The 16,367-nt window shown below is 42.2% G+C and overlaps 2 protein-coding genes across 2 annotated transcripts; one reads left to right on the top strand and one right to left on the bottom strand.

Moving 5' to 3' along the window:
- Positions 1-948: 948 nt before the first annotated feature.
- Positions 949-5,015, bottom strand: LOC129268816 (uncharacterized). Its single transcript, XM_054906311.2, has 2 exons — positions 4,847-5,015; positions 949-4,439 (listed from the first exon to the last, which is right to left on the bottom strand). Exon 2 carries the CDS (start codon positions 4,392-4,394, stop codon positions 2,739-2,741), a length of 1,656 nt encoding a protein of 551 aa, XP_054762286.2. The 5' UTR covers positions 4,395-4,439; positions 4,847-5,015; the 3' UTR covers positions 949-2,738.
- A 1,786-nt stretch (positions 5,016-6,801) lies between these two features.
- LOC129283975 (histone-lysine N-methyltransferase PRDM16-like) lies at positions 6,802-15,868 on the top strand. Its single transcript, XM_064104656.1, has 2 exons — positions 6,802-7,323; positions 13,934-15,868. The coding sequence occupies exon 2, from the start codon at positions 13,943-13,945 to the stop codon at positions 14,867-14,869; it is 927 nt and encodes a 308-aa protein (XP_063960726.1). The 5' UTR covers positions 6,802-7,323; positions 13,934-13,942; the 3' UTR covers positions 14,870-15,868.
- Positions 15,869-16,367: the final 499 nt, after the last annotated feature.

Raw genomic sequence — 16,367 nt, 5'->3', positions numbered from 1 at the left:
TCCGTCACTCTTTTATTCTATAATTTTGTAATGTTGACTCTACGTATTGAAACTAAGTTACAGGGGCTTGCCTCCCATACAAGCTTTGCTTTTCTTGGCAAGCCCATCCGTTCTGTTTTATACATGTATAGTTATTAGTCAAAGTTACTTTAGTTCGCATTAGTTCTCATTGTTTATACCTTCCAATTCTTATGCATTATTCCGATTGATGTACTTTAAATTTGACTATGTATTGTTACTTTGATTTTGTTGTGCTTTGTGAACGGAAAATGAATAAAATAAAAAATCAAATCAAATCAAACATTATTATTTATATCATTTTTATTATTATTATTATTAATGTACATACAACTGGTAGTTGACTGACACATCTCAAATACGTCTTTTATATCCATGATTGAATCTTTCTCGTCTTTCATGGCTATCATCAATTTTCATTTTATTCCAGCATAAAGATATCTATTTCTTTCCTCTCGATGTACACACAAAAATTTCTGCTCTGATTCATATGTTACAATTCTTTCCATCCTCCTGAGGGTGTAAAGAACCTCACTTTTATACTATGTTACATCAAGTGCTACAATTTCCATACTGAAAACATATATTACAAAGAATATGTCATTTGTAAGACTTCAATTCTACTTTCTACTAAACTTCTATCGTACATGCGTATTAACCCAAATAGATGATCTTTTAAATATCATATTATTATACATCATGTATACTATGTACACTTTATAAAAGAATTTGCACTTTTTACATAGGATTTACTATATATAAATTGGTTTTATATTTTATAAAGATAATTTTGAACTGCTTTTTATAGAGTTGAAAGATATGATCAAACAAAAAGCTTGGGACAGTAAACAGTATAATTATTGAAACATTATTTTAAGGTACATGTAAGCAAAGGCACGGATATGTAGTATGCTTTTTTTTTTTCAAAATGCGATATAAACCCCTCAAAAAAGTTTGGAAATCTGAGTTTGGCCATTAATTTCTCCCAACTTCCAATTTTACACAATACATATTCGATATCATTCAAAAGATCATTTAATTCTCTTTAAAATGATACCATGCTTGTTATGATCATGCCATCATAAAAAGAGCAGGATTCAAAAGTGTTGGATGAGGTCTGAATTGAAAAGCTGCAAAACGAGCAAAAAAAGTTTGGAAATCTGAGTTTGGCCATTAATTTCTCCCAACTCCCAATTTTACACAATGCATATCATTCAAAAGATCATTTAATTCTCTCTTTACAATGATACCATGCTTGTTATGATCATGCCATCACGAAAAGAGCAGGATTAAAAAGTGTTGGATGAGGTCTGAATTGAAAAGCTGCAAAACGAGCAGAAATAGTCATGAAGGGTCAATAAAGAACATGATTCTTTTGTCTGTGTCAATAGTGATGAAAATCCATTAAAATCAAGCCCCTGCTTCTTTTTTTATGTTTTGTTGTGGTTTATGTAGTGATGGTTCTGTGAGATAACATGGTTTGACATACCCATGCATGTTTGTTTGTTTCTTATGTGTTTGCTTGTGCAGAGGTGTGTTTGATTGTTAAGGTGGATGAAAACAATTAAAAGAAACTGCTTAGAAACTCACTCATCACCATGGAAAAAAGAACAGTGACTTTCAATATTGTGTCGTTTTGCAACTTTTGAATTTTGACCTTGCCCCACATTTCAAGGCACTGCACCTCCATATGAACCATAATCATATAATGTAGGGTATCGTTTTAAAGAAAATTAAATGATCTATTCATGGATATTAATTACACATTGATATTTACAAAAACCGAGGAGGGATCATCGAGCAAAGTCAGATTTCCTAACTTTTTTGAGGAGTTTATATACACATGTACATATATGCAAGGACAAGCCTATTGACAGATTTATGTACAAAATGAAGATAAATATATTTCAATTAAAAGTATGAATTTGAATTATTAAAATGTATTAACTTTTAGGGTGTTAAAAACTTTCGGAGGGATGTGGGATGATAATATCAGTTAAATTCGGTTAAAATAAAAATTATTTAACCATCAAATGCATAATGAGTTTTAAAATATTCTGTCAAAGTTTAATTGGTCAAAATATGAATGATTTTATTGTTATGGAGAGGGGACTTGAAAGAAAGAAGATTCAAATTTCAATGATGTCATTCTTGAATAGAGAATGACTGTGACTAACAGCATAATACGAACACAAGAGCACTGGACTGTTAACTTAGGAATAATAATCTTTCAAATGCAACATTACATTGAATTTTGATAACTCATCGGCGTGAACATTGTATCAAACATTAATGTCTCCATGGTCCTTTTACAGACCTGTTATAATAACAATTTCTATTCAGAAATTACTATGATCCAATCTAATCAATTTATTTCAGTAGCTTTTAACTATTGATTGTTACTATAACAAATTATGAAACTGCCCCAATGGGTATAAGGGGTGGCAGATTGAAGTTGAACACAAATTAATGGATATGTAGCTAAACATTGCTCTGAAATGTTCTTTAAAAACACATTATCACTCATTGAGATTAGTCTGCTGTGCAAATCCTTCTCTCGAGTTAAGCGTCTGAATGTGCAGCCTATTCATGCCTTGTGAACTGAAGGCCCTCTCGCTCAGGAATTAAAACATGGGCTAGTCTTTCCATGGAGACACACTTGTTGATCAAAGTTTCAATCAGGGTCTGTGCCTGCGGACTACGTTTAGGTTCTTGATGATTTACAAGACGAATGTCTTCTTGTAAAGATGAAGTTTATCTCCATCAAATCCAACAAGGTTACCAGAAGGAGTAACGAGACAAGGGCTGATCAAGTCAGTGCGATCTGATTCCTTGTATCTCACGATCCTCCTTGCCTGGATGATACCATCACGTGATACCTGATCAACTGCATAGGTATTACGCACTCCATCCCAGTACACGATGTAGAGTGTGTCTGTCAGTTTGTCAACGCAACACTCTGACAGACCCCACCCATCACGGTGTATGGTAGCCTTCTCTTCTCCTGATCGTGAGATGGCGGTGTATTTATCGTAACCTGTGTTCACAACGATATCACCTGATGACAAGGCTTGTATCCTACCATGCACCTCCTTACCCTGCATCGTAATAGTGTTTACTATCTTATCATTTACAGGATTGATGACATAGATATTAGACTGATAGGACTGAGCAGCGATGATCATCCCATCCCTGTCAACGTCAACAAACACACTAAAACCGTGTCCATTCCTCGGAATGCTGATGTCTCTAATCACCTTCCATTGTCTGTCATAGAGAGTGATGCATCCATCCAACCTGTCACCCGTGCAATCAACTCTCCACTGACCACATACTATTACGTTACTGTCCATTGGCGCACATGATGAAATCCATGTGTTACCATCTCCATCAATGACTTTCTGTGTGTTTTGAGTGCTGATGTTTGTAACATACATGTCATGGTTATCTCTGTCGTGCGCATATATCTCATCACTGAACAAACCAAACACCCGCGGGTTATTAACAACCGATGGAATGTGGATTGACTTGACAAGTTCCCATGTACCGATATACCCATCAATTCTATCATAGTATTCTCCACCTACTTCCCCCTCTACAAACTCCACTCTCTCAACTTCACTCTGTATTCGGTCAAGACAGTCGCTAACATCTTGATGAATATTCAAACTTGAAATTTCATCAATAGATGCAAGTACTTGAGGAGCTTCATTCACCAATGTTTCATCATGTTGGTGTATACGTTTGATGGTTGATTCAATGTTCATCAAAGTGTTTATTGCATGCTGATTTTTACAAGAGAGATTATTTATCTTCTTAGTAACTAACTCACCGATTGTCTTTGTATCTGATAACAATTTGGCTTTTTTGTCTTTGATGGTTTGTTCTTCCTTTTCTATCTCAGTGTTGCAATCCTTGATCTTTTTGTCCATTTCCTCATAAATCTTTGTAATTCTCTCATCTGCCCACTCGTGAATCTCCCGATGCTTTCTCTCTTTCTTGTGGCTGACAATCTTTAACTTGTCTTCAAATGTCATCTTCACTTGGTCCTTGACTGCACCAATACTTCTACTTGCAGACGTCGCAACAGTTTCTATTTTGGAGACCAGGGTTTTCAGTTGTTTCTCTGTTTCTTCTATTTGTGGTTTTTTGTCATCCAAATTCTTTCTCCTTTGGAAGATTAAATCCTCGATGTCATCTAGCTCGCATGGTTTTTGGCAATGTGCTTTGATAGCGCATCGATCACATACAGGTAATCCGTGTTTCTTACAGTAAAATGCGATTGGCTCACCGTGCTTGTCACATGACCATGTCATGTCATGACCTTTTCGAGGTCGGAGCTGAACGTGGTTTCCTTCGGGAAATCTTGCCGCCATGATGTAATGTATGTTGGTTATTTAGCTAAGGATGATAGAGGAAACCTGTAAGAGATGGGTAAGAAGCAGGAAGAAGCTTAAGAAATTAATGGAATCAAAATCAGCTATATATATGGTGGGAAAAAAGTTATGTACATGTAGACCTTACCCATGGGCTCTCTCATATACATGTATGTCAACATTTAATGCAAAAGCTAAACTCGATCATGGAAAAAAAAATCTTCTTCAGCAAAAGTACCTTGGGTTTCATCATGCATGGACCTAAGAGATGGACGATTAACATTCATGAGCGTTTCTTTGATCCAATGATAGTGAATTCATAATATCGATGAATGCCCATCTCTTCATAGGTCTATGGTTTCAGTATATATCCTAATCATTTCCCCCATCCCCTTATAATTGCAAATAACTACTTTAAGATCAATTATTCAAGGTTATAGAAGTTAAATTACCTGTTCACAATCATTTGAAATCTGAGTTGTAAAGCAATCTGGGCTTCAAATGAAACACTGCAGAATCAGATTCAGAGCAAAATTTGTCAGTACCAGAATATGGCTGTATCTGAAGATTTTAACAGCATCTACAGCAGTCATTATCTTATCAGAGCAATATTAATGTGTGATGAGTAAATAGCATTCCTATCAGGATATCAGTTAAACTACTGCTATGAATAGAGATACTTTTGACCGGGGTAGGCACCGTGGGGGGGGGGGGGGGTTATCAGGCGCAAAAGTACTCCTTGTAAAATTTTTACTGCTGTGAGATTTAAGTCATTGATCTGCCCCCGCCCCAACATCAAGGTATCTTAGTTGGGCCCCTGGTCTAATCTGAATTTATGATGGTAATGAATCAACAAGATAGCTATTCCATAATGTAAGTAAAACCAACCCTTATATATATGGCCCCCTCTTGAATTATTTATCTGTTTACATTAGCTATGATATTAGATATCAAAGATCAAAAGTCGTTAATGCTCATAGATAAATGAATTTGCCATGGCATAAACTGATATGATCTGATATGAAATATAATTGTGTTATACATGTATGATAAGAGGAACGCCCCTTGGTATGTCTTGTCTGCATTATTGCAATTCAATATAGAAGCAATGTTGTCTTGGTGACACTGAACAAGTCAATCTTTCAGCCAAGTGAATTACGTCTGATATTATACAGATATTGCCTACCTAGAGTTTGAATATAACATTTCCTCTCCCCGACGGAGTTATATTTTTCCCCAAGGGATTATATTTTGCCCGAAGCGCGCAGCGCTGAGGGAAAATATTATCCTGAGGGGAAAATATAGCGTCGGAGGGGAGTTGAAATGTTATTTATTAAAATGATAGACCAGGCAATATCTGTTATATTATATAGTATATGTGGATTCGCCATCAGAAATTGCATTCATCATCTGGCTCAAACCCGAAATTCTTGCTACAGCTCTGATCCATCTACGTCATAATAGATTTTTTTTTGAAAATACATCAAACGCGTTCTTCATGCAATCGACGCGTTAACATTAGCGCGTACATCAAATAAACTACCTTGTTACGCAACTTGTATGCAGCGAGTGACGTCACCTTAGTGAATATAACGCCGCAATTGAAAATACAACGCAGTATATTCCCTGAGGTGACGTCAAAACCTAGAATATAACAAATGCGATCCTCGCAGCTATGGTCACGTGATGGCGTATTGACCTATCACTGATTCGAATCTACATAACCTATGTAATATTCTTTTTTAATGCCCAATCAGTTCAATATAAAAGAAATATACTTCATTTTTTGTCTCGCCTGCATAGCAGAGCGAAACTATAGGCGCCGCTTTTCCGACGGTGGCGGCGACGGCAGCTTCGTCAACTTTAAAATCTTAACCAAGGTTAAGTTTTTGAAATGTCATAACTTAAAAAGTATATGGACCTAGTTCATGAAACCTGGACATAAGGGTAATCAAGTATTACTGAACATCCTATCTGAGTTTTAGGTCACATGACCAAGGTCAAAGGTCAATTGGTTGATTTAAGTAAAATCACCTTATAACTCTACAAATAATGATTTAAAAGTACTAAGTTTAGGAAAAACAAATTACCTGCCCCCAGAAATATATGAATAGACACCAAAACCAGAGAAAAAGACCATTAAATAAAAAAGTTGTGGCCCAAAATGTGATTTTGGGGTTTTGGCGGCCATTTTAGATTTTGGCCCGGCACACTTTTTTCTCGGACCCGAGACAAAAAAATATTGTCATTTCATGTTGAGATAAGGTAAAAGGAACTTGTTGAAAATTGTTGCCATAGTAAAATAAAAAAATCACCCATTTATAGCCCACTCCATAGGATACCATATTTTTTTGTATTCATTTCCATTTTTTATCAATTTGTTAGTGTTTTGTTTGTCTCACTTTACTGTTCAAATCGTATTATTTTCTTTAGCCTGGATTACCCCTTTAGGAATAGGTATATAGCGGGGGATGTTGATTAGTGCCAAGATATATGATCCTTTTCAAAGATTTTTTTTCTTCCAAGATATATCATTTATTTAGGTGTTTGAAGCCATTTTACGAATAGACCCTACATTAGAAAGAAGAACAATAGCTGATGAATTTTATCGCATGATAACCATAATTGGCAAATGTTCTATCATGAGCATGATGAGTGAAGTCTGTGAAGAGCATTTTCAAACAAAAGAAACTGATGAAAAGTGGGATTGCATTTTTTTTTTACAGAATCTCCATAATGAGTTATACGTTTAAGATGTATTTCATAGTTGATCGTAGAGGGCGATATTTTTATGTTGTGATACTTGGTATGGAAAAGTACGTCAGTTCGCTCGGAGCTGTGATGACGTGCAGTTGTAAATAGTAGCTCCCGATATTAAACTAAGACTTACACCGTACACTAGATCTTTCCACTGTGCTTTCTTTATAAGGTGAGTGTTATAGTGCTTGATTCGATGTATTTCAGAGAGGTCTGAGAGGAAGAGAGTGTACCACGTTATACAATAGACTTTTGTGAGAGAATCTGCCCCCCAAAACAATTGAATGAGTGAAGAACAGCGTGGACCGGGTTCTAGAGACTGCGAGACGGCAGAACGCTACCCCAACAGAGCTCGGTTACGCCACACTGGTGGCCGCGGTGGGATTGAACAACGTGGTATTGGAAGCTCAGACAACTTAGGCGCCTGTATTACAGGGAGCGCCACGTATATCTCCTATGAAGATCGCCAGGAGAGAGGGGTAAAGAGAGCCGAGGAAGGGTGCCTGGAGAGAGGCAAGAAGAGAGCGCCTATGCACGTTGGTGAATAGCACCACGAGTGCGTGTGTTGGCGACAGCGTGGATAGCGCAGAAGAAGGGAGCCTGGAGAGAGGCAAGAAGAGAGCGCCGATGCACATGGTGAATAGCAACCGGAGTGTGTGTGTTGGCGACAGCGTGGATAGCGCGGAAGAAGGGAGCCTGGAGAGAGGCAAGAAGAGAGTGCCTACACACGTTGGTGAATAGCACCACGAGTGCGTGTTGGCGACAGCGTGGATAGCACGGAGGAAGGGAGCCTGGAGAGAGGCAAGAAGAGAGCGCCGATGCACATGGTGAATAGCAACCGGAGTGTGTGTGTTGGCGACAGCGTGGATAGCGCGGAAGAAGGGAGCCTGGAGAGAGGCAAGAAGAGAGTGCCTACACACGTTGGTGAATAGCACCACGAGTGCGTGTTGGCGACAGCGTGGATAGCACGGAGGAAGGGAGCCTGGAGAGAGGCAAGAAGAGAGCGCCGATGCACATGGTGAATAGCAACCGGAGTGTGTGTGTGGCGGAGATAGTGCCTACACACGTTGGTGAATAGCGCCCTGGATGTGTGTGGAGGAGATAGTGCCTACACACGTTGGTGAATAGCGCCCTGGATGTGTGTGGCGGAGATAGTGCCTACACACGTTGGTGAATAGCGCCCTGGATGTGTGTGGAGGAGATAGTGCCTACACACGTTGGTGAATAGCGCCCTGGATGTGTGTGGCGGAGATAGTGCCTACACACGTTGGTGAATAGCGCCCTGGGTGTGTGTGGCGGAGATAGTGCCTACACACGTTGGTGAATAGCGCCCTGGGTGTGTGTGGCTGTAAATGCTACTGCATACATTTTAGGCTGAAAATATATAGTGCCTGATTGGAGTTTTGTTGTATACATAACATATAGTGCTGAAATGGACAACCAACAAGTGGCTATGGAGGAGGAAATTGAAATTCTTGCAGCAGAAGTGCAGCGGGGAGATGAGGATCTCCTAAAGTCAAAGACTGAGAATGAACATCTCCTCGAGCAAAATAGGCTGTTGATGAGGGAACTGGATAGATTGCGTAGAAGTCAATCTCCAGTAAGTTTCCCCAACCGTTTTCAGGGTGAAAGACCATCTATGGCAGTCCGCCAAGGATGTGAGTCGATGGAGACTCATCCGGGGACCACAAGAATGTCAGTTTCACCTGCCAATTACGGTGCCAGCCGTATTGATAAAGGCGCAACTATGAGGATTGGGCATGAGCAGACATTAGAAGATAGAATGGACAATTTCCATTCTACAATGCTACCTTCCAGCAGCACACCAGCAGCTGGTCCAGTAAGAGATATTGGAACGCCTGTGGCAAGCTTCCTGCACAGGCGTGACTTGGACAATCCAGATGCAGTCATACCAATGAGGGGACCAGTGGATCATGGGATGCGTAGGCTTGATCTGCCTACAGAACAGGTGGCAGTCCAGCGCCAGCCTATGGTGACTTTAAGTAAGCCTAATATAACTCCCGACAGATTCGATGGGAAGACTCCCTGGAGGGATTATGTTAGCCATTTTGATGCCTGTAGGATGGCAAATAACTGGAGTGATAGCCAGGCAAAGGTTTTCCTCGCAGCGAGTTTAAGGGGGTCAGCACTCAAGATTTTGGGCAACAAGACTGTAGATACGGCCCAGATTACGTATCGAGAACTTGTGAGTCTCTTGGGTAAGAGATTTGGCCCTGGTCAGCTAGCGGAGAACTACCTCCTTGAGCTGCGGCATAGACGTCAAGGGCCAAGGGAAACAATTCAGGAGCTTGGGCAGGCCATTAGGGAGTTGGCAACCTTGGCATACCCTGAGCTCAGTGAGGATGCCCAGGATCGATTGGCTAGGACACATTTCTCTGAGGCAATAGAAGATCAGTCCATCAGAGAAGGGGTGTTCAGGTCTAAGCCAGAAACCATGGACGAGGCCATTCAAGCGGCCCTTGCCACGGACAATTTCTTCAGGCTGGAAGAACAGCGGTCTGGTAGAAGGCATCGGCAATCCAGATCAGTAGATGTTGATCCAATGGCCACAATCAGTGAGATCTGGAAAGAACTCAAAAGGATTGAAGGAAGAATTCCAAAGCAGGAATCATCCAGTAGGGCTGGACAAATGAGGCCCAGTTCATACCGGCGGAGGAAAGCAGCCGAGTCGGATGAATGTTACAGGTGTCATGAACAGGGACACTTTCAACGGGACTGCCCTCAGGGAAGGGAAGGTCAGGGTTCTTCGGGAAACGATATTCAGCCAACTCAGATGCCCGGGAGAAGGCTGGAGGAGAGCAAGGGCACAGGAGAGACACAGAATCTCTAGATAGAATGCCTTCTGTAGAACAAGTGACTGTAAACTATAGACCAGATAAGGCAAGAAGTGGACTATTTGTTGAAGTGGAGGTTCGGGGAGTGAAGGCCAGACTTTTGGCAGATTCAGGAGCGACCGATACAATTTTGTCGTCATCCCTGTATCACAGAATTTCTTCAACAAATAGACCAAGCCTCAGGAAAGTGGGTGTTAGGAATGCCGACGGTAGCACAATGGATACCCTAGGTAGTGCTTGGCTGGAGCTTGGGGTTGGAAAATGCATTTTTCCTCTTCAAGTTGTTTTTGGCAATACTGACCAGATAGATGGACTATTGGGATTAGATTTTCTAATTCCTAATGAGGCAACTCTGGATTTCAAGACCAAGGAACTTCGGATCAGGGGAGCAAGAATCAAATGCACTGATGGACGAGGAGGTGCATTTTGCTCAAGGGTCGTTGTCGGGTCTAACGTCAGTGTACCACCTGGTCAGGAAGTGGTGCTTCCAGGTCATGCAACAGGGGTCCCTATAGGGATGGGTCTTGCTCTTATAGAACCCGCGGAAGATGGTGAACTTCTTCACAAGGGGATTGCCGTCGCACGGGTAGTTGTAGGGACCGAGAAGGCAACCCTACCTGTTCGAGTGTTCAATCCTGGCACCAAGGCATGCATGATTCGCAAGGGTACCTTGGCGGGACACCTGTCTCTCATCAGTGAGGAAGATATAGAAGAGTGTGAATCCAACGCGCAGCCCATGGATGGTACCTATGAAGTTCCTGAACATCTGAAAGATCTCTTTGAAAGGAGCAAAGAAGGAACTGACAAGGTGTACCATGGGAAAATTGCCAAGCTGTTGTGTGAGAACCAAGACATTTTTGCAAAGTCCGACACGGACATAGGAAAAACATGTCTTGTGAAACATCAGATCAACACCGGAGATAGCCCTCCAATCCGTGAGAGGCCTCGAAGATTCCCTCCTAAGGAACAGGAAGAAATTGATCGGCAGATCAAGGACATGCTGGCGAATGGCAGGATAGAGCCATCCTCCAGTCCATGGGCTTCCAATGTTGTTCTTGTAAAGAAGAAGGACGGTTCAAAGAGGTTCTGTGTAGACTATCGCAAGTTAAACAACTTGACGATCAAGGATGGATACCCGATTCCCCGCATTGATGATTCGCTGGATGCACTTGGAGGTGCAAAATGGTTTTCGACTCTTGACCTGGCCTCTGGGTATTGGCAGGTGGAGTTGGATGAAGAAGCGAAGAAGAAATCAGCTTTTGTTGTGAGGGGAGGACTCTACAGTTGGAAGGTGATGCCTTTTGGCTTGTGTAATGCCCCCTCGACATTTGAAAGGTTGATGGAACGGGTCCTTGGAGGTCTACATTGGGAAGTGCTCTTGGTGTATCTAGATGATGTGATTGTTTTTGCAAAGACAATCGAGGAAGAATTGACTCGACTTGACATGGTCTTCCAGAGATTACGGCAGGCAGGTCTGAAACTGAAACCGAAGAAATGCCATTTGTTTCGGGAGAGTGTCTTGTACTTGGGGCATGTAGTGTCTGGTGAAGGCATTTCAACAGATCCAGAGAAGATTAGAGTGGTGAGGGAGTGGCCAGTCCCTAGAAGTGTCAAGGACGTACAGAGTTTCCTTGGACTTGCCTCTTACTATCGCAGATTTATAGCTGGATTCGCTAATATTGCCCGTCCATTACATAACCTAACCAAGAAAGGTCAGACATTCTCCTGGACGGCAGAGTGCGAAGCTGCCTTCCAAGAACTCAAGCAGCGATTGCAGGAGTCACCCATTTTGGCGTACCCTGACCCAAAAGAGGAGTACATATTGGATACAGATGCTAGCAATGAGGGGATTGGAGCTGTCCTGTCTCAAGTGGTGGACGGGAAGGAACGTGTCATATCCTATGCTAGCAGGGCGCTGCATAAGGCAGAAAAGAACTATTGCGTGACTCGGAAAGAGTTACTGGCTGTGGTAGTATTTCTGAAGCAGTTCCGACAGTACTTATACGGGCAGAGGTTTACGGTCAGAACGGATCATGGGGCACTTCGTTGGCTCTTGAACTTCCGAGATCCGCAAGGTCAGATGGCTCGTTGGCTGCAAGTGATAGCAGAGTACGACCTCAAAATCGTACATCGTGCAGGGAAATCACATGCCAACGCTGATAGCCTTTCAAGACGACCTTGTCCTCAGTGCAAGCGGGACTTTGAGGACCGAGAAGATTCAGAGGCAGAGATAACGGGAGATAACTTTGCAGAGGCCAAGGCAGTAACAGTGACACCGGGCATTAGCAATGAACAGATGAGGGAATACCAACAGCAAGATCCTTCGCTGAGGTGGATCATGGAAGCAAAGCAGGAGTCTTTAGACCGTCCTGATTGGTCAACGGTGGCTTCCAAGTCTAGTGTGGAAAAGTCCTATTGGAGGATGTGGGCACAGCTAGACATGAAGCAGGAAATACTCCACAGGAAGTGGGAGTGTGACCAAGGTCGGAATGTGACCTGGCATGTGGTGCTTCCAACTGTACTTCGGACAGATATTGTGAAGGAATTGCATGGTGGCAAATCAAGTGGGCACCTTGGCCAGAACAAGACAAGAGAAAAGGTCAGGATGAGGTTCTATTGGGTGGGAATGGATGCAGACATCCGGTCGATGGTACGGCAATGTAATGTCTGTGCCTCCAAGAAGTCTCCAGTGAAGAGACGGAGAGCCCCCTTGCAACAGGATTCTGTTGGGATGCCAATGGAAAGGGTTGCGCTCGATATTGTTGGTCCCCTCCCAGAGACGGAAAGAGGAAACAAGTACATCCTGGTGGTGGGTGACTACTTTACCAAGTGGATGGAAGCCTACCCAATACCGGATCAGACAGCTGAGACAGTTGCCAACAAATTTGTCAATGAGTTCGTCTGCCGGTTTGGTGTCCCTACAGTCCTACATTCAGACCAGGGCCGAAATTTCGAGTCATGTGTCTTCCGGGAAATGTGCCATATCCTTGGCATTCGCAAAACCCGCACTACCCCCTACAATCCGAAATCCGATGGCCTCATTGAGAAGTTCAATGGCACTTTGTTGAACATGATTTCAATGATGATCGAACCACATAAGCGGCAACGAGATTGGGATCAGAAGCTGGCAGTGGCAGTATTTGCCTACCGCAGTGCCCCCCAGGACTCCACAAAAGAGACGCCAAACATGCTCATGTTAGGGCGGGAGATCCATCTTCCTATTGATCTCACAACGGAGGTATTGAGGAGTGGGGAGGAAGAGGAGACTGATGTGGAGACGGATTACGCATTTGTTTTGAGGAAACGAATGCAAGAAGCGCACCAAAGAGCCCGAGACAACTTTGCAGAGAGTGCCCGCCGGCAAAAGAAGACCTATGATGCGAAAGCGGAGGGAAGCCCTTTGGTGGTTGGGAAGTTTGCCTGGCTCCATAACAAAGCGAAGACTAAAGGCTTGTCCCCAAAGCTACAGAGAAAGTGGGAAGGTCCATATTTAATCATTCAACAATTGTCGGATGTTACTTGCCGGATTCAGGAGAAGAAGAATGGCAAGAAGAAGGTAGTACATGTGGACAGGTTGAAGCCCTACGAGGGAGTGCCGCTTCAGTCCTGGTTAGAGGCTCATGAAAATGAGCAGAGAGTTCTCGATCAGAGTGAGGGACTCCAGGTGGGAGAGGAGGGACTCCAGGTAGGAGAGGAGGGAATAGACCCAATTGTGAGGGAAGGTTCAGGAGTTGAGGAGCCTCCCGTACCAGCTCCGCGAAAGGCTCCTGTTCCGGCAATAAGAAAGAATCCCCCAAGAGCTAGAAATCCGCCAGCTAGATATGTGATTTAATGTGTAGCATGTAACCTGTGACAGATGTGATATATTCTGACATTTTGAGACAGAATTCAATCAATTTTGTTTTGTTTGTGTTCTTTTGATTACAGTGGTTCAAGATGAGGCACCGGGTGGCGTCTGACTTTGAATGCTTCGACTGTGGAGCGAGGTTCTCACATAAAAGGAGTCTGCACCGACACATCGACGAGAGACATCGACGTCAAAGGCTGTATACTTGTGACATTTGTGAGAAGGGGTATTCCCGCAGAGATAACCTTAGGGCCCACATGGTGAGTCATGAGAGACGTTCAAAAGTGAGGTCGGAAGTCCACTTGAGCGACAAAGGAGGGAAAGAACGTGAACGTGAACGTGAAAAAGGTCGGGAAACTCGAGAACATGAGGAGAAGACAACAACTCGGATCTGCAGTGAGGTACAAGAGCCAACCATTGCTGAAGCAGAGATTCAAGTCGACGTCTCTCCTGGCACTATGGAAGCGGTAAATTCTTGGAAAATGGGCCCAGGACTCAGTGGGAAACCACTTAGCCTCCTGCGTCAACAGGTGCAAGATGAGCAGTCTGAGGAGTCTGAGGAGTCTGAGTCCGATCTTGAAGATGAACAGGAGGGGGGCATGGACTTGCCTGAGAAAGTGAAGTTGGGAAAGCCTATCGGTGACTTGAAACCGACCAGGATTTTAGCAGGGAACTTAGTCCGAGTAGCCGAACATAGTTCAGCATACGTGTTTTCCGGAGGATCGAAATCTATTTACGAGGAAAAGGCACGGACCTACCACATGGTGGTGGTAAAAGCTGTCGAGTCGGTCCCTGAAGCTTCATACACCAAGATTAATCATGTACGTGAGGGGCATGTGGGTCCGGCTATGTCCGTAGAGGATTTGGAGCGTGGACTTATCGGAAACCTAAAAACTATCACCGAAAAAACCACGCGCCGAGTGTTCCGAAATGGAGAATTAGTATCGGAGGACGAAGTCATAAAGGAGTTTACGGTGGATATGATGGTGGGAACAACCAAGGCCGAAACAGATTGATCAGCTAAAGATCTCATCATCCAGAACACTTTTAAGAACTTTTGTTATATATAAAAAACAGTATCTCTTCCGTGAGAAACATTCCGTCTTGTTGTTTTGTATTCCGATTTATTGCCTTGATGTATGTTATAACCTATGTCTTCCTTGCCTTTCTTCTTATCTTTCCTATATCCTCCTCATCTTGACATTTTTCTGCTCTCTCTACAACTCTCTCCGCTTTTTCTATATATTTCTGTACATATATCATTTTGTTCTTGTTTTGTGAGAACAGTGCTTGATTAAAGTTATATTTTGATGTCATCGATCATGCAGTTGAAAAAAAAAAGATCAGTATCTACTTTTTATACAAAACATTTAATACCTCATGTTTGGACATGAAACTCAAAATGTTATTTGGTTTTCTTTAGGAAGTCTTAGAGATGTCTTCAAACTCATAAGTGTGTTAAGAAGAGTGCTTTCTTTTTATGCTATACCTGTATATACCTGTATATTCTTAACGATATTTTTTTTGTACTTATTGTTTCTGCCAAAGATGTTTCACTCTTGAAGGGTGAGTTGAGTTTTGAAAGGATTTATTTTTAGTCTTTTTAGTTTTATACCTGGTCCGAGGACAGCCCAGACTTGGGGAGGGGCTGTGTAGCATAATGAGTTATACGTTTAAGATGTATTTCATAGTTGATCGTAGAGGGCGATATTTTTATGTTGTGATACTTGGTATGGAAAAGTACGTCAGTTCGCTCGGAGCTGTGATGACGTGCAGTTGTAAATAGTAGCTCCCGATATTAAACTAAGACTTACACCGTACACTAGATCTTTCCACTGTGCTTTCTTTATAAGGTGAGTGTTATAGTGCTTGATTCGATGTATTTCAGAGAGGTCTGAGAGGAAGAGAGTGTACCACGTTATACAATAGACTTTTGTGAGAGAATCTGCCCCCCAAAACAATTGAATGAGTGAAGAACAGCGTGGACCGGGTTCTAGAGACTGCGAGACGGCAGAACGCTACCCCAACAGAGCTCGGTTACGCCACAGTAATATCATGATAGGCTAATTTTTTTGATCTTTTTGAAGCTTATTTGATATTTTAAAAATTAAATTAGTAAATATATATTTACTACCTGCTGCCATTTCATGTTTAAAATGTAATAATGACTCAATTTTGTAGGCCTATATGATAATGAATTAATTCCTTTACCCTTTCCTAGACAAGATTTTAAACTTGTAGGATGTGCAAATAATCATAACTAAATCTAAGTTAAATCTAGATCACTACGCACAAATTTTGCCTAACTCTAATCCCCTAACAACAGCTTTCTGTGCCTTCTGTGCGGTAATTCTACCCATGTTGTTAGGAGCTGATTTGTTAATGGATAATACTATACAGATTGTGATGTCAAGCATTGATCCCAGATGTAAATAATGCATTATAGCCATCGCGGCGAGATTACCGGTTGTAACAGGGTGGGGTGGCATCACCCATGGGTGTGGGGGAGGGCTA

Source organism: Lytechinus pictus, chromosome 9, assembly GCF_037042905.1.
Source record: "Lytechinus pictus isolate F3 Inbred chromosome 9, Lp3.0, whole genome shotgun sequence".
Classification (NCBI taxonomy): domain Eukaryota; kingdom Metazoa; phylum Echinodermata; class Echinoidea; order Temnopleuroida; family Toxopneustidae; genus Lytechinus; species Lytechinus pictus.
This window is presented reverse-complemented; position numbering and strand designations above follow the sequence as displayed.

Coding starts and splice junctions, on each gene's coding strand:
- LOC129268816 (XM_054906311.2), bottom strand. CDS start 4,394: ATGGCGGCAAGATTTCCCGAAGGAAACCACGTTCAGCTCCGACCTCGA.
- LOC129283975 (XM_064104656.1), top strand. CDS start 13,943: ATGAGGCACCGGGTGGCGTCTGACTTTGAATGCTTCGACTGTGGAGCG.